This window comes from Semicossyphus pulcher, unplaced genomic scaffold, assembly GCF_022749685.1.
Source record: "Semicossyphus pulcher isolate SPU_LCO1_2020_fin unplaced genomic scaffold, fSemPul1.0.p SCAF_18, whole genome shotgun sequence".
NCBI lineage: Eukaryota > Metazoa > Chordata > Actinopteri > Labriformes > Labridae > Semicossyphus > Semicossyphus pulcher.
Genome location: NW_027211691.1, coordinates 15,780,602 through 15,806,636, shown reverse-complemented (window position 1 = coordinate 15,806,636; position 26,035 = coordinate 15,780,602). Strand labels below are relative to the sequence as shown.

General features: G+C 42.0%; 2 protein-coding genes across 4 annotated transcripts; one reads left to right on the top strand and one right to left on the bottom strand.

Annotated features, from left to right (window-relative positions):
• Positions 1–2,182: 2,182 nt before the first annotated feature.
• On the bottom strand, positions 2,183–19,572 carry nktr (natural killer cell triggering receptor). Of its 2 annotated transcripts, XM_069667105.1 has the most exons (17): positions 19,486–19,572; positions 17,433–17,510; positions 16,344–16,418; positions 15,180–15,287; positions 13,302–13,346; positions 12,274–12,361; positions 11,522–11,551; positions 10,577–10,722; positions 9,167–9,383; positions 8,848–9,024; positions 8,672–8,759; positions 7,281–7,429; positions 4,661–7,198; positions 4,468–4,548; positions 4,255–4,314; positions 2,919–3,020; positions 2,183–2,758 (listed from the first exon to the last, which is right to left on the bottom strand). In XM_069667105.1, exons 2-17 carry the CDS (start codon positions 17,488–17,490, stop codon positions 2,698–2,700), a joined length of 4,023 nt encoding a protein of 1,340 aa, XP_069523206.1. In that variant the 5' UTR covers positions 17,491–17,510; positions 19,486–19,572; the 3' UTR covers positions 2,183–2,697. The 2 variants fall into 2 exon arrangements, with proteins under 2 accessions (XP_069523206.1, XP_069523208.1); XM_069667107.1 differs by lacking the exons at positions 15,180–15,287; positions 16,344–16,418; positions 17,433–17,510; positions 19,486–19,572 and adding an exon at positions 12,979–13,000 and having other exon boundaries at positions 13,302–13,345.
• A 1,528-nt stretch (positions 19,573–21,100) lies between these two features.
• On the top strand, positions 21,101–25,507 carry sec22c (SEC22 homolog C, vesicle trafficking protein). 2 transcript variants are annotated; one of them, XM_069667369.1, is made up of 6 exons: positions 21,101–21,296; positions 21,485–21,648; positions 21,817–21,996; positions 22,099–22,217; positions 22,488–22,553; positions 22,629–25,507. In XM_069667369.1, the coding sequence occupies exons 1-6, from the start codon at positions 21,115–21,117 to the stop codon at positions 22,827–22,829; spliced, it is 912 nt and encodes a 303-aa protein (XP_069523470.1). In that variant the 5' UTR covers positions 21,101–21,114; the 3' UTR covers positions 22,830–25,507. The 2 variants fall into 2 exon arrangements, with proteins under 2 accessions (XP_069523470.1, XP_069523469.1); XM_069667368.1 differs by having other exon boundaries at positions 22,096–22,217.
• Positions 25,508–26,035: the final 528 nt, after the last annotated feature.

Sequence of the window (26,035 nt, the reverse complement as noted above, 5' to 3'; positions counted from 1 at the left end):
TCTTGTAAAACGACGTGAAGCTAATCAATTGTAAAAGAAAAAAAAAGTTTTTTGATGCTTAACTTGTCGTTTCAGCTCTAATTGCTACAGAATTTCCCTCCTGATGGTCTAAGGCCCGGGGGGGCACCCTCTCCTGGTCTTTCACTCAGCCTCGTCTTGAACCCCCCTGAAGGAGCCCCTGGACCCCGCTGTCATCACTCACTCCCGAGCAGACTGTACAGAGCAGAAGTCAATACACTCATAACAAGGTGGGAAAAAATTGATCACAACCTGGAGCAGGTCCCATTCATCATTTTCATGTCCAGGACTCACCGAGCCAACAGCACCAGTGGACCTGAATATACAACCAACAAGTCAAAAGCAGGACAAACATCTTCAAACACATTTTAGCACTGAGAGGGTTATAAATGAAGCTCCAGAAATAAAGTATGTAAATAAGGACGTTTATAGACGATGCTGTATTAATATCTTGTGCTGTTAAACAATTATGTTTTTAAATTACAATTACCAACTCTAGTATACAGGAGACACAGAGGAGACATGATCGAGGTGTATAAAATTGTCCACAGAATATATGATGGTACAGCTGAGCCTTTCATCCATTTTTGGAATAACAGGAATGTTTTAAGAGGGATCTCCTTAAAATGATTCCCCCTCGAGTGTTCCTCTGAAAAGAGAAAGAACGTTTTCACACTTCGTGCCGTTAGAGCATCGAACGAGCTTCCAGAGAACAAAGTGCAGGCTCCTTCAGTTAACGCTTTTAAACAAAGATTGGATGAATTCTGGTCAGCGGAGGATGTTTTGTACAGTTTCAATGCTGAAATGTGCGTTTGTGATATTGTTGTGATTTAAAAAATGCGTGTTGTTTTTAGAGGAGAGTCTAGTGTGGAGGATTTGTATCCTGTACCAGAAAATGTTCAATAAATTTCAATACATTTATAATAATAAAGTCAATTAAAGCTTTTATGTTCTAAAAAGTGCCGTTTTTTCGCCACAGCTGCTAATCAAAGAGGGAACTACAGGATACATATCCTGTGATGGAAATGTTCTTATACTGAGGGATGGGTTACATTATCCATTGAAGCAGGGGGTTTTAACCTTTTGCGCTTGTGTGACAAGCGCAAAAGGTATATAACCTAAGTGTAGATGTGGGCTGTAGTTTAGTATGTCTGCATGTAAAAAAAAATTCAACATTAAAGATATATGTGGATAAAGCTATGCACATATATCCAGGCTGAGTTACAATTCATGTACTCACATCAACATGAATTAACATTAAAAAAAAGCCTCCCATACAACTATGTTAATTTCTTATACAAATACATGAATTTCAAGAGTTTTCTAAAGGACTCAAAGAGGTGGAAAAAATCTTGTATTTCACACACAAGAAGTATACATAAGAGAAAATATTAAATATATTTTCTTTCAAATGTTTGAATCACGTTCTGATCCACCAGAATGGTCAAAAGTCCCCCAATAATTGATGACAATTTAACAATACAATGTCCTTACAGTAATAAAAAAACACCACTTCATATTAGTTCTCTCGTAGCATCAAATCAATTCACTTTATCCACTTATGCCTCACGTGATGTATTCTGCTAAAAGAAGCTTGTTGCTACTTTTCTACTCGTGCGTTGATTTTAACTGAGACCCAATCTGTACAAATCAGGCCTGAGCAGTAGATGTACTCACTGCGTGCACTCCTGCATTTCCAGATACAAAACAGACACCTTTGCGTTTCATTGTCGATATCTGAAGGTCTTGGTTTTGTTGCATGCAGCTCAGAAAAAAAACTCCCACATGCCAGAGACAAATGAGGGCAGAGCTTAGAGTGAACGCAGAAACCAAACTTTCAATTAGCTCTGAGTGTGATTAATAATTTAAGGGAGTTATCTCTCTATTTCTTTTATTCCAATGAAGAGCCCCGATCAGGAAGTGAAGTTAAAGCCGTGTGTTAAACAGATTATCCTAAGTGGACGGTATAAGACAAAGTTAATTCTTTAAAAAGAAACCTGCAATCACTGTTTGGTCAGCACGTTTAGTGTTTGACATTAATATTACACACTTCAATCTGCCGGGATGAAGACCTCACACACGCTGCACCTTCTGAACTGAAAGGTAGATGGCGCCATTTGATATGAACTGAGGAAAAAAAGAAAAACAGAAGCTTTATGTGTGATGGTATTTATTAAATGTAAACTGATGGTAACTGTTTGAATAAAAGAAACCGTACTTTGAGTACAGTTTTAACATTCCTGTTACAGTAAGAAAACAAAAGGAACAAAGATTAAACAGCTTCAAACTGCTGCTCAAACTTATTTTCTCTGTCTAACGATCTCGTCATGTCAACTCTGATTTTAAGGCAGAACATCAGACAGTACCCTCTAACTGTTTAACTCCTCACACACATCAGATCTGAAAGGATTACAGTACATTTAATTGCACAAGTCAGTGTATAAAAAACAAAATACAAAATGGTTACAGAAATATACATTAATATAAAACATATACAGCTTATGTGTCACGTAGAAATGTTTTTTATACATGTCAGCTTATGTAGACGGGATGTATCGCAGAGCATTAAACTAGTAACAAGTTTTCCTCTGTGAGCTTCAGTAGCTGATCGGTGATGATAGTAGTCGTTGCACAGTGTCAGACTTTGTGGTTTTGTTCCCTCTCTCCTCTGACCGAGGCTCAGCTGTAGCGACTGCGACTTCTGCGCCTGGAAGAGCTGCGACTGGAGGAGCGGTACGACCTGCAAAAGACCCAGATGTGATTGAAATTAGTCGGATATTTTGGTGTCAAACCACGGCCCAACATCCAGCCGAAGGAAGCAGAAGGGACAGGGTTAAAAGGCTGAAGTGAGACCTGCCACTTCTGCCTGTCAGGGCTCGGCATGGAGCACAGCGTCTTACCGGGATCGGCGGTCGGAGCTCCTGTAGCTGTCACTTCGTCTGCGCCCTCGTCTCCTGCTCGCGCTCCGACTCCGGCTTGAATAGCTGTCGTAGGAGTGTGACCTGCATTAACACACAGCCGGGTGACAACAGAGACACTATGTGATTGGCTTAGAAGAGAAAAAGTCCAAGAAGAATATAAAGACCCAATCAATTTGTCCGCTGCATAGTGACAGACACTGACTGGTTACTCCTGCTTCATACTATGATCAATGTCCACACATAGGACTGATCCATGTAGGACTCATTGATGAATAATGGCAACAACATTTTCTACAGCCTAAAGTGACATCTTTTTATAGAATATTTAGTCTGACAAAAGTTAAACAAAAAACATTTTAAATGTCACGTAACTCAAAGAAAAGCAGCAAATCGTCAAACATTTTCTGTTGATGGATTAATTGCAGCTTGTTGTAGCTCTAATGTCTCTTACAAGAAAGCCTTCTTATGAATGAAAAAGTGAACAAGTCAGTATCAGTTGTTTCCCTGTCATCATACAACCTTATTAAACCCAAAGTTAAAGATATAATCTCGAAGATTTTCATGGAAATAAATGTCTAAGTCACTATCTATCGCCGAATGAGGTAGCACAATGGTGACTGAGCCTATGGCCCACTGATGAAGGCCTTTGCATTTGCAGTATATAGTATAATTATGGACTGAGTGTCTGTGGAGCGGAAAAAAATCACAAGTGACGCCCAGTTAGTGACGGGTTTTCCGTCACCCAGCAGTGGTTGGTCTGCCAGAGAGGGTAGGCGGAGCTTAGCGACTGCTTTTTCCGATCTCTGCAAGTGGTGCTAGTAAACAGTAATCTACTATGGCTGAACAAACAAACAAACAAAAGATCAATGACTACAGATACAACTTCAAAAATAAGACTAAGAAAAAGAAACAAACTCGACGCTCAGATGAAGCAAACAGTCTGAAAAGGAAAGCGAACGTCAGCGAGGAAAATCAAGAGTTACAACCGTAACAAAGGGAGCCAACTGTGGACGTCGCAATTGCCTTTTATCTGCATAAGGTGGCGCCAAGTAGAACGAAACTGAGAACCTCGAGATTATATCTTTAAATCACAGTTTATGAAAACTGACAAATGTATGAATATCCCTCCAAATACTCAACTAATGCTGCAGAGACCTAATTCCTAATTTAACTGTCATTAAGATACAATGACATCACAGTGTTTTCTGACTAAAGCGTTTCCATATCAGTGTTTGTATCTGAGATTAAGGGTACTCAGTGACCTCTTGCATGACTAAGACCACATTTTAGAGCGTCAGTTAGCACATGAACCGACCTGGATCTCCGTCTGTGATTGTGTGAGCGACTTCTGGAATGACTTCTGCTGTACGTCCGACTAAAAAAAGACAAACATAAAAGGTATTCAAAGAGTCAGTAATGATAAAATACACAATGACAGTTTCTTAGCTTTGTAGTAGCTGAAAATACTTTATAACTGGGTTTTATTGGGCGCTACATTAGGATATTAAATCAGTGTAACAGGCTGTACCTGTGACTCCTGTAACTTCGATATGTGCTGCTGTGAGAGTGCGACCGTCTTCCTCTGCGTCTCCTCCGACTCCTGCTGCGGCTGACAACAGAGTTACACCGAGTTATACATCACATTCTACCTTTCACAGCAATCCTCTTCTAGAAGCCTCTCACGGTTTCCTCTCGCCCTGCTCTTAATCAAAGTGTCTCACCTGGACGAGTAGCTGGAGCTGCGGGATCGACTCCTGGACCAGCTGTAGGAGTGGGACCAGCCTCTGGAGCGGGAGCGGTGGCTGGAGACGGAGCGGGACTTCCTGGACGTGGACCTCTTCTTCTCTGATCTCGTGCGAGACGTCCCCCCTTTCGTCCCCTCAGACGGAGACCTTTCCTCGCTAGAGCTCTCCTGGTTCCTCGGCCTCTGGTTGAGCCGCGCTGTCTTCCGGACCTCGTCGAACAGAGACCCCGGCCGGACCCGGCTTTTGCTCTTGATCTCCATTCTCACTCCCTGCGCGTTGGCCGTCTGGCTCTCTTGAATGTGGACGTTCCTCGAGGTGACGGGTGGAACGTTGACGTTCTGTAGAGCCGACATTCCTTTCAAAGGCCTCCATTTAAAGTTAATGACAGTGCCGGCAGGTTTATCAGTGGTTTCTTCTTCTTGTGGTGCGCCGGTTGATGTCATGGAGGTAACAGAAGGCTGCTCTTTGCTATGAGGTGAAGTCGAATCTACAGACCTTGAGGTAGATTTTAAGGTTAACTCTGCATTATTATAACGCTCCTGTGTAACTGAGGATTCTTCTATTCCAGCATCGTGCTCCGGAGTACAAATGTCCATATCCTCTAGAGGCTCCTGCTCTTTGACGTACGCTAAATTAGCACCGTTCCTGTTGGATGACTGAACATGAGATTCAGCGTGTTTTGAGTTCCTGTTGCTACATTCTTCCTCTCTAACAGGCTTCTTGCTCAAAGAGGTTTCGTTTTGTTTCTTATTGTCCAAACCCGGCCTGGCTTTGACCCTCCCAGGACTGCGTCTGTCTCGTTTTGATTCGTCCTCCTCCTCCTCCTCTCCGAACTCTAACGGCGGCTGCCAGTGGAACGTCTCTTTGAGCTTCTGGTGTTTCCTCTTCGATCTCTTCCCTTTGTCTTTACTGTGATGGGAGCTACTTTTGTTATCACCTCTCTTCTTGTGCTTGTGCTTACGTTTGGCCTTCTTCTTACTCTTGTGCTTCTCGGGCTCGGCCGCCTTCTCGGGACCTTCCTCCGACGTCGCGGCAGCGATCGCCGCCTCCTTTTTCCTGGAGGGTTCATACTCCGATTCAGAACTCGCCTCGCCTTCCTCTTTCTCAGATATGGCCGACATCTTTGCGTTTGTTATATTTTCAGAATCGCTCTCTGAATTCCATCCTGTGAGAGCGGACAACTTCTTATCCCGATGTTCGCTGCACTGAGCGGCTTGCTTCTGCTTTTTGGACAGGTGAGCGCTGTTGCTTTGGCTCACTTTATCGCTGTCGCTGTCCCATTCGGACCTGCTATTAAAGCTCTCTGCCAGCACCGAGCTGTGCGGTTTCATCCCCTGATCCTGAGAGCTGCCTTTCTCTTTCACTTTCTCCACAGAGCCACTTCTGATACCAGGGCTCTGCTCACATCCCGCCTCGTTCCCCGATCCTGACTGAGCATCGTGGCTACTAGCGAGTGAGATGTACTTATCTAAATTTTTTATCCTCCTCAGAGAGCTGTAATACTCTTTCCATTCCTTGTCTAGTGATTTCTTCTTGTTGCTCTGCGCCTTCTGGGAGGTTTCGGAGCCTGATCTGCTGTAGGATGACGACCTGGACCTGGATCTGCTGTAACTTCTGCTCCTTGAGCGGCTGTAGGACCTGCTTTGTGAGCGCCCCGCAGGTCTGTGTGCTTTGTCGCTCTCACCCGGCAGACACTTTGGTGCAGCTGTCTGAGCTTTCTCTGCGGCTCCGTCGGCCTTTCCAGCGGAGGAAACATTCCCGGGAGCTGCTTTAGCTTTAATTTCCTGGATGTGGATGTAGGAGGGCTTCCAGGGCTTTTGACCAGGCTTCCAGCGTGACGGTGGAGGACTGTCGCTCAGCGGGACCACAGGGTTGTTTTCAGGAGCCGGGGCAGCTGGGAGTCTGGAGACGGTTGGGACTTTGCTATCTGGAAGCTTTTCCGGCACATGGACCGCGGCGTCCGCTTTGGGATTGCTGGTTTTCCTCTTTCTTGGGGATCTCGATGAACTCCTCTTCCTGGATGGAGATCTTGATCTGTACCTGGATCTTGATCTTGATCGAGAGTAGGACCGAGATCTGGATCTAGACAAAGACCGACTTCTAGACCTAGAAAGGCTCCTGGATCTAGAGTATGACCTGGATCTCCCTCTGGATCTGGACCGGCTGGATGTGTAGGATCTTGAGTAGGATCGTGAGTCTCTGAAAGACAGCGAGGACCGCCGTCGTCTCCGTGCGGATGACTGATGCTGAGCGGAAGTGGAGCGGGATGGAGAGCGTGATCTTCTGGACTTTCTCTCTGAAGACGCCGAGCGCTCTCCCTCGGACAGGTACGCCTCCGGAGCTTTGTTTTTGGAGCTCTTCTTCTTGCTGTGTTTCTGTTTTTTGGCCTTCTTCTTGTGTTTGGCTTTCTTCTTCTCTTTCTTCTGTTTGCGCTGTAGGCTGGACCTCTCCGAGCTGCGGTCTGAGGAGCGCTCTGCAGACCGTGACCACACTGAGTCGCTCCTGTCGTCCCATCTGTTTAAGAGACGATCATTAAAGTGTTAAGCTGGTCGACGATAAAGCAGGAAAATTCTATAAAAGTGAAATGAAGTCGTACTTGTCTCCTTTGCTCCACCTCTCGATGCTCGGCGGCTGATAAACTTTGGTTCTCTTCATCTCTTCTTTCCAGTGAGGCGGAGTTTCACTGCTGCCGCGCTCTTCCACAGAAGCAGAGCGGGATTTTGACCTAGTGGGGGTGTGATATCTCTGCAACAAAGTAAGAATAGAAATATGTCAAAACTCTTTATAGAGCTTACTGAGGCTGTGCTTAAGATTCTTTAACGACGTTTCATTATCTTAACATGAAGATTAGCAACAAAATGTTGAGCAGGCAGAGAGACGCAGGGAGAAAAGCAGTGTCAGAGATGTATTTCCATTTTCACAGCAAAGCTTATTGTCCTCTTTAGCTTGTGAACTCTAGTAGGGATGGGTCATGATTCTCGAAAATATTTGAATAGTCATTAATTTATAAAAAAAATCAAAAAGTTAATGCGTCTCATCTTAAAAATATATTTTTTCCATTGTTTTACCGGCACCTGGTTGTAATGCAGTACCACCATTAAAGGTATAATAAGTAGGATTTTCCTAGACGAATAATATAGACTTTTATAAATACAATATAATGTAAATCATCACTTATGGGCCTCTATACATGTGTGTTGGTGAGTGTGTGTGCAGACTCTTCCCTCTGCATCTATTCTGTTGTTTTGCTTTGCACAGGACGTTTTCAGGAGGGGCGCTGTTGTGGTTCCCTGAGCCAATCACAGCGTACAGGTGAGTGTGGGAGTGGTTCAAATTAGCAACTGGGCCCCATTCAGACCGGCAGACATGGCGAAAGAGCGAAGCAGAGCTGGCCTTCTTTCTGCTGGACAGGTAGGTGCCTCAAACCAGTTAGGACGAGCTAACCGGCGGTTAGCATGGCTAGCGCAAAGGTAACAGTGATGCTGTCTGTGTTAGCTCGGCGGGGTGGCCGTGTTCTCGCACGAGAGAGTGAGAGTGACGAAGAGCCCAGGAGGAGGGGCCCTGGTTGAATGTGTTTTTGACAAAATGCAAGAACATCCTACTTATTATACCTTTAAATAACAAAAGAAGAAGAAAGCATTAGTGCCAGCGGGTGCGGCGCTTTGAGATTCGGAACCTGAGAAAAACGCAGTCGTCTAAGAGTTCTGAGTGAAACTCCTTCGAAAAAATAAACGAAAAAGACACAAACATTTTTTTGGCACAAACTTTGGCATGAAAATACAACAAGAGTTGTGAAAAAGTAGATCCTCTGTCTCTTTATGCCAGTGTGTGTTTGCGTTAGTTCCCAGTGATTATCGAACATTTTTTTTGCTTGAAATGCCCCCCCCTAATCCCGAGGAGGAATAATATTTAAAAGTAAAAGTAAAAGTAGATCCGGTCAAATTACAGGCAGGCTGCAATAATCAATACATAAAGAGGTGAGCATACCATCGTCCCTCTGCCTTTGATTTTCCTTCCTGACTTGGACACGGCTGGTTTCTGGTCTGCTGAAAGTGACGTCTCTTCTTTCTCAGCTCTGAAAAGATCACAAGTAAACATGTTTAAATCTGATGTGTAAACTGTTCGATGTGAAAGCTAAAATATACTTTAAACTTCAAACTGACATCTGTGTCTTATCGTCCTGAGACGGCATGTCCCGCCGCAGCAGGAAGCGGTTCTCCGGCACCGGTGGGATTTCCTCCGGTCGGACGACGGGCTTCTCTCTCTTCCCGCTCTGCTCCTTCTCTCCGTCCGCTTCATTCTCTCCATCCAGAATCTCTCTGTCCGCAGGACGGTGGGAGCTTCATGACGAGACGAGATGCAAAACATTATTTTGTTATGCAAAGAACCTTTGGCTCTCACAGCTGACAGTGAATCATGTCAGTATTTCTATTTATACTTGCCAACATATGAGACACATGATCAAAGAAGATGAAAAAGTACCTTTGTACGGAGAGCAGAACATCCACATTCTTTGTCTTTGATTCCCTCCTTTTCTTCTTCGCCTGTTTACTTGCATGTTTCTTGTGTTTATGATGTTTGTGCTTTTCATCGGATTCACTCTCAGATCCTTCTGAAGACGAGAGCTGAGAGGACGAGTCGTGGGAATTAAAGGACGACTCGGCAGAATGTGACGTCCGTTTCCTCTTCCCTTCAAGCACTGAAGACACATTATTTTTTTTAATTAATTATGCTTATTTTTAAGGACTACAAACACAGAGATGTTCAATAACAGACGGGAGAAAGGAGTCATTTTCAGGGTGGGATGACTCCACATCAACACAGGCTTTGTTTGACTCCACGCTGATGTTGGGGGCGATGAAAGCAGACCTGGCAGAGTCAGGTGGGCAGATGCCAACTGAACTCCAGAGAGATCACCTCGCTGATCCTCATTAAACAGAAGATCGGGTTACACGCCCCGCGTGAATGCCAGCGGGGAGGATGCTGGCAGCTAAATGCCAACCTCTTACAGAATGAGCACAAAATATGACCCAGTTACAATCACAGCAACGCTCTTTATTCCACACAGGGAGAAATAACGAAAGAGAGACAGCAGACGGTGTGAGATTATGTTCAGATCACTGAAAAATGTCTTTATACACAGCAGACATTTTACTCTTGCTGCTCTGCTTTAGTGGCAATTTATTTAATCTTCAAAGTCTTGAACTGGAGAGATTTTCATACAGCAGAAGGTCAAAATTTTAAGCTTAAGTATGAAAAATTACATGTTTTTCTTGTCAACAAATCTCATTTAAATAGCAAAACCAACAATGCACTGCTCTGACTCAGTACAGAGCTCACAACTTGGTTCAAAACACAATCAGTGGCAGAAAATAGTCCCCAACAAATCCAGTATGCACTCCTATCCAAATTTTTGACTTGTTTATTATTGTTAAAAGAATGGGTATTATGCTGTTTCATATTTTAAGACATATATATAATGTTACAATGTAGGATGTCCAGACTAAACGTGGGTGAAGTTTCAAATCTGTAGGTAAAAGTATGTTGGCGTAATCCCCAGCTCAGTCTGCAGGCTGCTGTGAACGACAGCTTTCACACTGTTTTTTGTACCTCAGCAGGCTTCAGAGAGCCGGCCAATCAGAAGAAAGCGAGCTTGTAGGGGCGGGGTTTCTTAAAGGGACAGAGCTGACTGAGTCGTTTCAGGCTTTATGAGGGCCTGCACAAATCACAGAGTGAAATATGAAGCTTGAAATTAGCATAATCCCCCCCTTTAAAGAAGGAACAAATGGGTTTGGTTGTGAGTGCCACTAACAAGGTAGGAAAGCCTGCTTTTGGCCTTTTCATCAGATAACCTGACAATAAAAAAAGTATGAGATCAGTAACCGGACTTACCATCATTAGCAGACTTAGTGAAAAGTTGCCCGCAGTCCATCACTCTCACATCAGCGTAGGGTCTGCTGGCTGAATCTGTCTTTAACCCCTCGATCTTCTTAATCACTTCAAAGCCGGAGATGATGAGACCGAAGACGACGTGGACTCTGCACAGAGGCAGAGAAGATTAATGTCTGATACAACTTAACCCCAGCTTGACTATTATAAGATTTCAGTGCCTTCAAAGTCCCTGAAAACCTGCTTTTTCTCAATCAGTCCCGGTATTAGTGAAGATACTCTACATGGACACAATATTTTATCAAAACTTTGTAATGTTTTTAGTATTTAATGAGATATTTCTTCTTTTTTTGGGGGGTTTCTGTGTTTTTCCTACTGGTTCGAGTTTAACATGGCTCAGTTGGAGTAAATGCAAAAATCAGGATTTAACAACATCTGAATGAAAATCTAATAAAAGTTGTTGCTCGTCTGCTCGATCAAATCAGATCAAACTTCCCAAACAGAGTCTCCATAAGGGAGAGTATCTAAGCTTTGGACTCTTGAATGTTTTACAGATGTTTTCAGGGGCTTTCAAAGTCAAAGCTGGTGTTCTTTGTAATCGATAGAAGCAATATTATTTGAAATTGGTGCCACAGCTGTGCAGAAAGTTGTACAAACAGCTCGTGGTTTCGCCAATTCTACATTCCTACAACACCCAGCGTGCATTGCGCCCCTCCCTCTGAATGGAACAGCCCAGCGAGAGACGCCCGCCAGATGACACTTTCTTTGTAGCCTGGTGGAGGTTTTCCAGGGCCCATTGGCACAGAGCCAAATTGCATAATGGCATTAGCTCCCCATGATAGCATGATAGGACTGAGGTTGAAAATCGGCGAACTGGCCCTTTAAGAATTCCTCATTCCCTTAAAAATCAAGTCAGAGATGCCTTCTGTAAGCTAAATGAGAGTTTACCCGTCAAGATGAGGCGCCGTCTTGGTTGTGCTGTTTGAAGAAGCCAGGGAGGGTCGACCGGTGGGGGGAGGTTGGGTCATGAAAAAAGGAAAAAGAGGAGAAAAAGAATAAACGAGTAACTTCAGCAAACTGTGGGTGCTACTGTATCATGGGGGACATTAATAAAAAAAGTAAAGGATTTGTAAGACCAACGTTTGTTTAATTACACCTGATTGCAAAACATTTGCATATTAAATTAAAAACAGGCATGAGAGTGGGTCCTACACTCTAAAGTATTTTATTGTTTTGTATTACACTCCTTATTTTAAGTATGTTTACAGAGGACACTTCTAACGGTGACAACCTGTTTTAGTGTGGATGATGTCTACAAAGTCAAATAACGCGTGTCACCTGGAGCCATTTGTGAATAGAGTTCAAACATATAAAAAAAAAAACTTGTTGCAAATACAAACTATTGCATGATAAATACAGTCAGGAGAGAGAGAAACACAGCCTTGGAGACACATTACCTTGGAGGAGCAGGACGCTAGAGTTTCTGTAAAATGTTACACAAAACGGCAAGAGAAAACATGTAACACATTTGTAGGTAAAAAAAGAATGAATCCATGTTTCTAACTGCAGGGGATTGTTGACACTCACAATCAATGACAGGTTCTAGTTTACAGTTTAAAATGGAAAGAAAGGGACGGAAATAAAAACAAATACATAGAATTAATGCAAGAAACCTGAGTGATTTGATTTACGTTACTTACATGAAGAACTGTGAGCCGTTGGTGTCCTTCCCGCGATTGGCCATCGACAACAGGAAGGCTCTGTCGTGTTTGAGAGTGAAGTTCTCGTCTGTTTGGAGCAGAAAGAGAAGGATGGAAGTCTCGGAGAGCGTCCTCGGATACGTGATAAGGGAAATATTCAGGGAGAAGCAGGACAAAGGGAGAATATTTTAAACTATCAAACCTAACCATTGCCTCACCGACCGCTCCTTCCATAACAGCACTGTTTATGTTCTTTCATTTTAGTGCTATACTTGACTATTAGCTACAAGTTTACCTCATTAAGTATACCAGAAGGGTGTCCATGTATTTTAGCATGCAATGGGGGGCAAATTTCTTGGACTAGCGAGGTTACAAATTCATCAGGTTTGCTATATATCCAAGTTGCAAAGCAGCATAGTGCAGCTGTGGTTCTCTCTGTGGCAGTGACTAAACTGCAGCCTGCTTCTGCCTTCATGTCATGGAAGTCATGTGGCTATAAATACCACATATATATGTAACATAAAGTAAGCTAAGCAGCCCGAGGCTTTGGGGGTCTAACAGGAAAAGATGTGTGAACAGAAAATCCTGCAACATCCCTCCAGCACAAATTTGCATCGTTGCAAACATTTGCACCGTTTTGAGTGACAGAGGAAGGTGGTGGGGACAGTGTTGACATAGTGTTACAGAGCTGTGTACATCTCTTACCTTCTCATTTTGAAAGACCACTCTATAAATAAAAGAATATGTTGAAAATTTTAGGCAGGAAGATTTCAATAAAGAGAATGCCTACTCTCCATGCTGATGTGATAAAGCTCACTACTGTTACTGAATAGAAGACAGCACTACACAACGGAAAAGTGAAGGTCAACAGAGTCATATGTTGGAAACTTCAAGAGAAACCCATTATTAATGCAGAAGTTACATGCAACTTAATGCTCATGCAGAATTAGCTCAGTTGATTTTACATAAACATTTATAAGACATCAAAACTGCAGACTGATTATTAGATAGTTTGAAATTCCCATTACCTTCAAAGTAGCCACCATATATGGACTCTCCTCCTCTTCCATTTCCTGCAGAGATTAACATAGTTAAATAATAAAGACAAAACTCGCAGCTCTTTACGTTATATCACACTAAACATGTGCACACTTCCCAGCAAATTACAGAACCACCAAAAAAAAAAGAGAAACAAAAGACGTCAATGCAGGTGGCTGCCACATTCAGAAATAGGGGTGGGAATCGCAGGATAATTCACGATACGCGACAGGTTACGCGACACGATACGCATCATGATACGCGGCACGATACGCGACACAATACGCATCATGATACGCGACACGATACGCATTAGGATGCGCGTCACGATACACGTCACGATATGCGACACAATACGCGCCACGATGCGCGACAGGATATGCAACACAGTACGCATCATGATACACGACACGATGCGTGACACAATACGCATTAGGATGCGCGTCACGATACACGACACGCGACACAATACGTGCTCGGATGCACAACACAATACGCGTCACGATTCGCGACAGGATACGCAACACAGTACGCATCACGATACGCGACACAATGCGCGTTAGGATGCACAACACGATACGATACGCGATGCACAATAGGGATAATATCACAATACAGCGATTCTGCAATAATTGATGTATTGCAAGGCAATCATATAATTGATTCATCACGATATCTAATTAACTAATCCTACACTTCAGCTTTATGGGGCCTCGTGTATTCATCAGTGTATTTATTCACTGCAATTTGGTGTCACTTTCATAGAATTTGACACAAACTAAGATGAAACAATGTACGCATTTTCATATTAGGACTTTGAAAGTTGCTGGCACATCTCTTAACTTGTTTTTCCGCTGTGTTCTTCCTCGGCCAATCAATCTCCGTTCACGTTACCCTCATTCATGTCATACGCGCTGTAAGTAGTGACGTAGTGAGTCAAATTCGCAGGGAAATCTGTTTAGAGCGTCTTATATTTGTAAATTAAAATATCGATAATGGGTGCCAGTTTATTGATGACTGTAATGCACAAGTTAGGACAACGATATATTGCCGTATCCATATTTTGTCCCTCCTCTATTCAGAAAACAGTATGGTCTCTTGGATTTCTGAAATAAACACCCTAGTGACCTTTTGATACGATAATAAGCCTTTCTTTGTATTTTTTTCCTGTGACCTTTTTTAAATGAACTGTTAGCTGTCAAACGAGGACTACAGATATTGATTCATGACTGTTGGGAACGAAAAAAAGTTTTAAAATCAGGGCGATGTCAAATTTTCTAACATCTGGAGAACAAGATTTATAGTCCAGGGTAACTCCGCTGCGCTAGTTTTGATGCAAATTTTACTTTTAGATTAGATTTCAATATTGCACTTGCTCATATATTAATTGTGCAGCTCTACATGAAACCATGCAAATTGTCCCCAATAGTAGAAACACTTTTCTTAAGAGCAACTGATTTTGTTCCCAAACAAACGACATTAGATGTAGAATTGAGCCCCTTTAACACTGCCAGTTCAGAGGTTCAGCTTCAGAGGTGGTAACTGAGGCATAAAAAAGTGACGGCGTCAACGTAAATGTCGGACGCGGCAGGGCAGAGCAGCGACAAGTAATGGACAATGGCGGAACACAATATAAAAACACACACTGGGGCGGCTTTATGCAGTGTTGCTTGGTCCAATGTGTAATGTTAAAGGTGGCATGACGGCAGAGCTTTGTTACAGTGCTGCGGCGGAACCGCAGTGTAAAACGGGCAGCCTTGTTTAGCACATTTGCTTTCTGCAGGGTTATTTAAAAATGCAACAGTGTTCAGTCAACTTGATAAAACACACAGTTTAAAGTGACAAAGTTGCATGTTAGACATTGTTACCTTCAGTGAAGTCGCCTCCCTGGATCATAAAGTTCTTTACCACTCTGTGAAAAGTGGAGCCTTTGAAGCACAGCTTTTTCCCTGTGATTTTGCCAGTTCCCTTTTCACCTGCAATTAGATACAAGTTACCAGAGCTCTCATCAATCACACTAATTAAACAGACCTACTTTGTGAGGTGCTTTTGTGTAGATCAGATGCCTTAAGGTGTAGAGAAATGTTAGCCTCGAACGTAGCCGCATGGGAATGAAACCGCAGTTGGGGAATGATGGGGAGGGGGGTTTCAATAAACTGGATGCCTTTGTTCAGGCATCCTGTTGTTAATACTGCTGCAGGATTCATTAACAAGTCTGGAGAGATTCAGACACGGGACAGAATATTGGCTCAAAGCTTTCACCCCATGGATTCTCTTTCCCCCGGAGTGAAAGGTGCTGTGAAGGCAGAGACTTCATTCGATGTGTTGATGTGTTAAAGTGTGCTTTCAGAGGACAGAGGGATGGCTGTTCTAACAGCCGGCTTAGGTTGCTTAACTTATAGTATTTATATTCACTTGCTTCAGCATTGTTCCGAGGGTTTGGTTTCTAATGGCGTGAGCTGATCCCCTCCTAAAAGGACACATTAGTGACTTTGAGAGAGCCACAGCAGACTGCCCAGCTGTACAGAGAATATCTGTGTGTTGTGTTGTGACTGTGAGTCGAGGAAAAGGCTAACAGCCACGTCGGGGTGAAAAATGAGAGGGAGGATGGATCTGGTCTGCTTTCAGATTTATGCCTATCTTTAGGCGGACCAACTTTACTACAGTACACTGTGTCCTACTCAGCGGGATGAAATATCCAGGGAGAGGGACCAGGACCCCCTCTATCAAGCCAGAGACTCCATCTGTCACCGGACAATTTACACTCGCTCTTTTCCTCGAGATATCGAATAACCAAAGCGGGGACTGGAGTGTGAATCTGTGGCTCTTATTTTAATAACAGTTTCTTATTTATTTGAATCAGTTTCTGAAAGATTAGCAAGATAGATTCAGGAGCCACACCGCCTCTGCTTTTACTGGACAAATAAATCAAACAACAGTTCTGATGTGATGCTATCAAACAGGTTTTAAATTGTTTGGTTATGCAAAGCAGTGAATGTTGAACTCGATGTCCTCCGATGATTATTACTCACCAGTGCACAGAGAGAGAAAGTTCTTGCTTGTCTTGGGACAAACATCCGAAAACAGTTGAAAGACAATGCGCCCAACTGCAAGACAGACAAGACAGAAGAGTTAGCTCAGCTACTGAAAAGGAAGATAGGCGAGATGAAACGGCATTTCGAGAGTATCTAGCTTCCGTATCGTGACGTTTGTCCGAGTGAAACAGGAAGTGCAGGCGGGACATATCATTAGAGGGATTTGATTTGATCGTTGAGAAGTGGGCGTAGACAGACGTTTTCCACAGCGCAGTAGCTAGCTAACTGACCGAGCGTTCTTGGTGCTCTGCGGCTAAATGTTGCAGATTGATTGACAGGTGGATGTCATGATATTATTGGTTGAAATTGGTTGGTGCTAGCTTACGTAAGCACACGTGATATTTTGTTTTACAGGAAGAAAAAATGATCGGATTTTTATAAGAACATGGAGAAATTTATTTTTTGCATGCACAATATTACCGGGGTTGTGATCTAAAGGGATTAAAATGACATTTTTCATTTCACCTCGACTTTAAATATGATATGAGGCATTGTCGATATAAACGTGCTGTTACAAAACTTACATTTATAGGCTCAGGATACAATTAATAGTTACAAGTAGCCCAAGTGTTATTAAACTGCATGCTTTAATTGGTTTCCAACAATTAGGAGAATCCTGCGGCGAAGCTCTGACATTATAGAAACTTCTCTGAAGCTCGGCGCAAACCTTAAACATTCTTAAACGTTTGAGGGTTTGTTTGTTCCTCTCTTTCCAAGTATTAATTAAGCATTCTCGTTAAGCCCCAGGCTGATAAACTGGTCCTACCGTCTTAGATTTACATAATTTAGGCTACAGGAAACTGAGTCTTCAAAGGTAAATAATGACAAAAGCTCATAGCAAGACTTCACAACCAGTCAGCGCAGACACAATAACATATGTGTCTGATTATAACAACTAAATGAATATGAATTAAGAGCTCCAGTGCTGCAAGAACAACATACATACATGCAGAGTACACATGTTCATGATGCTGCAAAATTACTAAGTTCTTCTCATACCTGTAAAGTGATTTTAAATTCTCTTACCTGGCTCCCGGTTGAGCTCCACATCAAAGTAACACTGAGGGCGGTCTTTCACCCCCATTGTGATCGAAGTCCAGTGACCTGAAATGTAGAGGAGTAACAAATAAGCTGCTGTCTCTTAAAGAAGCTGCATTCAGGTTCCCCTCTTTTTTAGCTGTCAGTGAACACCTACAGTCTACAGCGTGTGTTGGGAAGCATTGCGGAGAGACTGACAGACAGCGAGGGAGGACAGAAGGAGAAAGGGGAGGGGAGAGAGCGATGGGAGGGGAGTGAGAGAGAAGTCCATGGGGAAATGTACAAGCTATGCAAATCCACACAGAGCCAAGCTTCCTCGCTCATTTTTAACTCTGCAATTGTTCTCTGAGGTATCACTGTGTCTCGGCTTACAGACGGGGAAATGTCACAAACTGCTGCGACAACTGAGCCTGGTCACAACACAGTGAGACAAGTAATGGACATGAATTAACCGTCACTCTGTTCTGAATCTGATGCACATTTGTGGGGGCGTACTGATGGCACTTTCAGAAGAGTACAGTTGGATTGCCACAAATCAGATCGCCACAGGCGGTAATGACATGTAAATAAAGTTCAAATAAAGTTCATGAGTCTTTCCTGGCAAGTAGGGGGAACCAATGCGCACTTTGTCAGCCTGGAAACACAATTTTCAATGTATTGCAATGACTTGAGTTCTGATCAATATAAGACCTAATATTTGAAGACACTTTACACTACATGTCACATTCACTCATTCACACACACTGATGACAATGACCTAAGTGCCAAACTCCAATCAGGATCTATACATTCATACCTGATCGCGATGCCTTCAGGGGCAATTTGGGTTTCAGTGTCTTGCCAAAGGACATTTCGACATGAGACTGTAGCAGTCAGGGATCGAATCCCCAACCTTCAGATTGAGACGACCGACTCTGCCACCGAGCCACAGCCGCCACCCATGAGACAATTTCAACCCTTTGAGCAGCAATCTTGGAAAGATTTAATGATAGTGCTATGCCTTACAATGTTTACCCATGCAAAATAATGAGGTAATTATGGCACCATGTTTGCAAAACCCTTATTCAGCATTGTTCAATGTAACTGTTTCTCCAATGTGTCACAAAAACATTCCTTCTCAACACATGTATGGATAACCTGTATGACTAGCCAGACATAGTTTTGGTGGACCTCACATACTCAGGACACTGACAGCTGCACACCACAATCAAAATGCTGTGGCTTTCCCAGGAACCATGCACCTAGATTCATCTGCATTCACAAATCCTGCCAATAAGAATCGTATTATTGCAGTCTATACAGGAGCCTAAAGGCTCCCATCATTTCGGCTACCACTGCACAACTCAAAGACAAGAATGCATTGTATTCATAGCCTCAGCCTTATCATGTTACAAACCAGGCCTGTCTTTGATGGACTGGAAAAAGCAGTGTCAGATCGTAAAACTTCCCTGCTAAATATATACAACAATAATCGACTTCAATAGCATAGGTCACAACTGTAAAAAGCTTTTTCAAGCCAATTTAGTTTGATATATTAGACGTAATTCAAGCTGCTTTTCCTATTAATCATGCAGAAAACAGCAGCTAATTCGCCTGATTAATTATTTAAACGCAGTTAATATGTGAACATGATAAATAAGAAATATATTCAATCTAAAGAAGGAACAGCTGATCATCACAGAGTCGATATTAAAATGTGCCTATGAATATTGACAATTATGACTTATAGCGTTATAAGTTAATGTCAGCTGCCTGTCAACACATCACATGTTTTACTCTTCAGTCTGAAAACGATAAACGACACGTTCAAGCCATTTCTATATCAATAACATGACGTTAAACACCCCCAGGCTACACGGCAATCAGCAGCTAGCTAACTACTTTAGCACAAATGTTAGCGCAGGGGAAAGGCTCGAGTTAGCAGCTAACGGCTAGTTAGCTAGCTTCCGTTAGATTCATCTCAGCCACAATTACTATTCATATCCAACATAACGATGAAACTAAAGACAGATTTAAAAAAAATGCAAATGACATTACTGACCTTTTTACAGTAGCTAGCTAGACAATAAGCTAGTCACTGACGGCCGACAATTCGCAAGCGCTAACTTCACTTTTATGTGAAGAGCTGAGAGCGCTTGCAAAGATTGAGATTATTTCTGTCCCTCCCGCGTTTCCGTAGCAGATTTGTTGTGGTTTTGGAATATCAGGAAGAAGATTTCAAGTTAGCTCGCTGGCTAATTTTAAAGCAACTTGTTACGTATATGCTATTACAGGTTACAGAAGTTCTTTGTATTCATTATTGGTATTACAAATAATACAATTTGCTTTTCACGCGCTCCTGAAACTGTAACTGGCTCGTGCTAGTATTGTATTTGATATGATGCTGTAGTCAGCTAACCAGCAGTAGCTAAGTAACAAGGTGCAGCATGAAAGCCATGATAATGAGGTAAGGTGCAAACTACACGTATATAATTGACCTCAGAGTGAAATATTACTGTTTAAATTGCACTTAACTTAGCAACTTCCACAAGACTGAAAAATTGAAAAATCTACGCAGTTTATAAAATACCCCCAGTAGCAGCTAGTCTGTGTACACCTGCTAAAACTAATGCGGTGTACCCACAACAAAGGGTTCAAATGTTCAGTTTTAGTCGAAATTAACTCAAGTTTAAGAGAAGTTATTTAACTTTATGGATAGTTGAGATGTAACAGTTTGTGGAGCTGCTGCTTTAGCAATTGTATTATAAGAAGGCTGTCTTTGATGATAGCAGTTAGACGCCCAACAGTAAAGTAAACAAACCCTAAGGCTTTGAAGGCTTTGACTATGAAGTTAAAGCTCCTGTGAGGAGTTTTTCGCTGGTTATGAAACAGACTGAAATTAATTCTGAATACTCTTTTTGACCTACAAAAGCAAACCAGAACACCAACAACAAGATTGATTATTTCTATATAGTTATTTTTAATGCCCAAAACAGTTGGTGCGGGGCAGGTATCAGAGGAAGCGATTAACTTAATCCTGCCTTTTTTTTTTACATTTCACAGAGAAAAAATTTAAAGTGAGTGATATATATGACTCTTGAAAGAAAGCAGTATGAGACTTTTTGTTAAAAATCACCACTTAAGCATTTGTCCACAGGGGGCGCCAAAATCAACACAAACCGAAGGTTCCTGACAGTTCCTAAAACTGCTTTAATTTAGTAAGTAAATGCTTAAAAAAAAGATATGAGCTAATGTACCTAATAAACTTGCAACTGACTTTATTTTGTTATAATATAACCAATTAGTATGTTTTTGGCATAATGTCAAGTTTTTTAAATAATCAATTAAGTAATTTAAAAGTAAATACATTAATCTGCACTCCTTTAAGTCATTTTCATGCAATTAGAAGCCAAAAAGAAAATACTCAGATGTAAATATTGGAGTCCTCTCTTTGTGTTTTCTGTTAATAAACATAATCTCAATTGTTTTACAAAACAAGACTTGTTAGTTTGATCTTTAGGGATGATTTTTTTGCCCTAAATGAAGTGAATCATCAAGAAAAATGATTTCAAATTGTGGAAACTATGAAAAACAGATAACAAAGAAAAAAAGATAAACATAACAATACTGATAATCTGATCTTTCTCTTGACCCCTTGTAGGCAGTGTGTTCTTCATGGACCCAGTGGATCATGTCTCTGATCCTGTTTGCCTTTGTGGTTCGGGTCAGGGATGGACTCCCCCTGTCGGCCTCCACGGACTTTGAACACAACCGAGAGCTCCAGGAGAGGAAGCAGCAGCTCAGGACCATCAGCAAGGCACTGGCCCGGTTCCCTGACAGAGGGACCGTCAAGGGCCAGGAGCTCAACATATAGTAAGGATTCTGGAAATAAAGCAGAAGCAGATGGTTTCAGTTTAGCTCTCTGTCACGGCAAGAAAATACCCAATACAATGATTCTTTTAATACAGAAGACAGCCGGACATTTGATCACAGGGGCATCCATGTCACACTGCGTCAGGCTGTTTGTTTACTAAACACCTTCTCTCCTCTCACCTGTTAAGCTTCGTCTCTTCAGAGGGTGTATCCTACATGAGCGTGTGCCACTGCAGCCTCCCCGTTGCTAAGGCCTTCTGCTTCCTGGAAGATCTGCGCTGGGAGTTCACAGCATGCTTCAATAGCACTGTCGTTGCCTTGGCAGCCAGGCCGTATCCATTTTTGGAATTTGGTGAGTAGGAAGGGAAATATGGTCATGTAAATTTACTGATGATTCATGAGATTGCAGAAGGATTTAGCTTTGAATAATAATAGGACTTGTTGAATAACAAACACAGATACACATTTTTGATACTTTAATTTAGTGTATTCTAATGTTTCCCTTGCTGCCACTTGACAGACGGGACTATTCAGAAACTGAAGCAGCAGTACAATCAGAGCGGTGGTCCGGCCCTGGAGGTGACGTTGGCAGAGGTCCAGGAGGATCTGAGGATCAAACCACCACAAGTAATAAACTTGGAGGAAGTGGATCTCACCAACGGCATTGCTAATGGGCATATGGAGCAAGGTCCTGGATCTGGTGAGACTATTTTTTAAAGCAGTTATGATGAAAATGTATCAGAGGTTTCTCTGTGTTTTGTAACTTTAAAGTACTTTAATGATTGCCGTCTTTTTGTAGCAGGTCAGAATGTAAGACTGGAACCAGTGACGGCACCGGGCATCCTCTCTCTGGTCCTGAATATCATGTGTGCATCTTTGAACATAATCCGCGGTGTTCACCTCATAGAGTACACATTCCAGGTACGGCCAGGGCCAAAATCCTATCGCTTGTATATGAAATAGGTGGGAAAAAACAGAGTAAAACATGTTGATGCTTGGGAAATAGTCATGTGTAAGCTAACTTTTAGAGATATGTTGAGCTGACTGCTGTGCAATAGCATTTTGTTGTGTGAGCAGGTTTTAAAATGAAACGAGTCTGCACAAAAAAAAGATGTCCCTCTTATGTGAATTTAATCAGAAATAATGTCACACTAAAATCAACAGTTTGTTTACTTCCTTCCCTTTACACAGGATGATTATGAAGCTGTATGGAATGTCATGGCGTTTCTTCTGGCGTTTGTCTGCTGCGTGTCTCAGGTAAACGAGCTTCATTGCAAACTGAAACACACTTATATTAAACTCCTTCTGACCCTCTTCTCTCTGCGTCCTCAGTGCCACCTTTATTTGTTCCACTCCTCCCTGAAGAAGCTTAAGTCCTTCACTCTGCTGAGTGCGATCGTCCTATGCAACCTCTACCTGTTCGGCCTGAGGAACGTGTGGCAGCTGATCTTCCACATTTCGGTCGCCTCCCTCTCAACCTTCCTCATTCTCAACCGCAAACTCCAAGACAGAACCAATGACTGTGCGGTCTGAGGAGCAGAGGACTCTTGATCGTGTTGCGCCTCTCACAGCTCGTTGTGTCTCCAGTTCTCAGTGCAGGTGAGGACAAAACAGAGCAAATGGTTTGAATTGAAGGAGTTCTGAGGACAAAAAACTTTGAGTCATCATGGGACATTATTATCACAAGTTGATATTTCTTGTATACAATATGTACTTGCACTTTGTGTACATTGTTTCCAGGACTGTAAAGCGTATACAGTGACTGCAGTTCTTTGTGGATCCTTTAAAGTATCTGTTTCACCTAAAAACCAAACAGATATTAACAGAGAAGCTTAAAGATGTCGGTCTCAGTCAGTGCCATCCTGTCCCAAAAAGGATTTTGAAGAGAATGAAGACGTTTTTTTTAAAGTCAGGAGGTGCTGACCAAAGTTTTTCATGTAGAAACAATGACTATGATAAGAGCTCTGAGAGTGGGAGCTGGTCGTGCTTTCAAAGTTTGTAATTAAGATGCATTTCTGCTCACTTTCAGCTCAGTATTATTTCTGCTGCTTCAGGCCATTGATAACCTTTGCAGTTTACAGCGCAAGGCAACAGTTCTTTATTGTAAAACTATCTTCAATTGAACATTGAAAATAGACACATGCCTGATAAGCAGAAAATAAGTCATCCATCTAAAACAGTTTGATGCTTTTTTAGTGTAGTTTGATTTACGATCAGTGAAAGTCAAGTAGAGCGAACAATGCAGCCGTTTTTATTCTATTTCATTATTAGTTCATTAGACGTGGGAGGTGTAAATGTAAAGCTGTGGGTCGTTTCATGCCTTACTGTGTTTCTTTGATTAATCAGACTTGTACACAGACACACCAGAAAGTGCTCGGCTAGTCTTTGCAAAGGTTCAAATGTAAGGGCTCGGTTATTCAGATTACATGAAGAGTAAATTATAGTATTCATCATAATTTGTCATACAAAAAGGATTGTGTCACATTAGCTCCAATTTAAACTAGGGATGCACGATATTGGATTTTTTGCCGATATCCGATATGCCGATATTTTACAACTCGTTTAGCCGATTACCGATACCGATATTTTTTTCCTGCACACCTAATTGCAGAGATCATCGACTCTCTTCTGTATTGGAATTAGCGTACAGTATAATGGTGAAACTTTGAAAAACTTCCACACCACGGACATTTTGGCCTCTAACTCTCTCATGCTGCAGGTAGACACACGTGACGTCATCACGCTGCGCCGTGCCGGGGACATTGCGCCGAGGTTGGGCATTAATCAAGTATGCAGCGGCGGTTAAATATATCGGCGGATATCGGCATGTTGGCCGATACCCGATAGTTCATTTGTAAGCCAATATCGGCCGATACCGATAACGTGCCGATAATATCGTGCATCCCTAATTTAAACCCATTTTTAATTGATCTTTTTCTACTGTGGGGACGACATGAAGGCACTGATTTCATGGGCACTATTAAGTTTAAATTATTTGTCGTGTTATGACAATTGTTCTTGAATGTGTTGCATATCGGGTTCAGCTATAATTCTATTTATTTAGTGATTTATGTTTATTTGGTTCTTTATTCTCTTTTTTTGGCTCGCTTTTTGTAGTTCTCGTAGCATAAAAAAATCATGGGGTCATAATCAGTGTTAGACGATAGAACACAAAACTGTAGCGCCGCTAAATAAATAGGCTAGCTTTAAGTCTTCTTTTACTTGTTTTTAGCTTCGCCAGTTGCACTGTTGTCCGTTAAACGAGGGAAGTACATTTCTTGGTTTATAGTGTTGTGTCCTTTCCTTCCATCTGTTCCTTTATTATAAGAGGGAAACGTTTAAAAGCAATTAAGACGCTAATTTTTAAGGAAAACAACAAAGGTTGCATCTCATTTGAACATCCAGACATCCTTTACTAGTGTACAAATACTTTAACAAAGTGACTTTTAGCTTGTAGTTTACAAAGAGTGAGTGTTTTCACTGGAAGCATTAAATGTAGCTGCACTGAACACAACCGAGCCTCTTGAGTCGGTCGTGTTATCCAGAAATTTTTCATGTAAACAGACTTGTTGATCATTTTTACCCTTCTGACAGAGGAATAAACACGTTAAGGGGTCGATCTAAATTTACAGTAATTTCAGAAACTAATGAATGAGTATTTTCTGTGCTGGACTTTAGTGACATTGTAATATTTTTGATACAGAGGGGACAGACTCACTATTTCCACTGTACACTACTAAAGTATGACAGAAAGAATTGTAAAATAATTTAGCCTCTAATGTTCCTTCAGATGTCGAACCAAATAATGTGGAGGATATTTAAAGACTTGAAATGAATATGAAGGATAATTATGTTTATATGGAGGTTTATAACGTGCAGCAGAATTACAATGTAACACTGAAACATGGCAGCCTTTTCTAAATCTACGCTCTTTTATTCACTTAAGTCTGATCTGAAGTCCATTCAGGTTCAAGCAACCTGTAGTATGTTTAATAGGACGGATGTTCAACACAGAAGACAGTCAGCAGCATTCAGCTTTTTGTATCTAATTGACTCACATGAGGTTGTTTGAGTGTTTTGTTTGTAAAAATGGGAGGTGATGTAACAATGTCATTGATTGTAACTGCCAAATACACTGGTCATACAGGGCTTTATTTTGTCTTTCCATTGTAAAACTGACATTTCATTAATAAATAGTGACTTTTTTTCCATTTGTGGAGCTTTGATTTGTTTGAATTCATCTTTTGTGTGTCCAGGAGACGACAGAATTATTGCCTTAAAGGGTCAGTTTGCCCATTTTCAACCTCTGTCCTCTCATGCTATTATGGGGAGCTAATGCCATTATGGTAGGAAAAAATGCAATTTGGCTGTGTGCCTTTGGAGGACGCTATCCGCTTCTTCAATGGGCGCTGGAAAACCTTCGCCAGACTGAGTAAAACACATCATCTGGCAGAGGACTAGACTGCAGACCTGTCGTATTTTGGTATTCTGTACCGCTCGGAGCCATTGCCTGCAGCGATCAATGTCTTTATCTTGAAAACAGTAGTGTTCCACTCCAGCCTCTCTCGCTGGGCCGTTCCTTTCAGATGGAGAGGCGCAATGCAAGCTGGGTGTTGTAGGAATGTAGAATGGGCGAAACCACAAGCTGTTTGTGCAACTTTCTCCACAGCTACGGCGCTAATTTTAAATATGATTGCTTCTGTCGATTAAAGAGAACACCAGCTTTGACTGACGGTGGC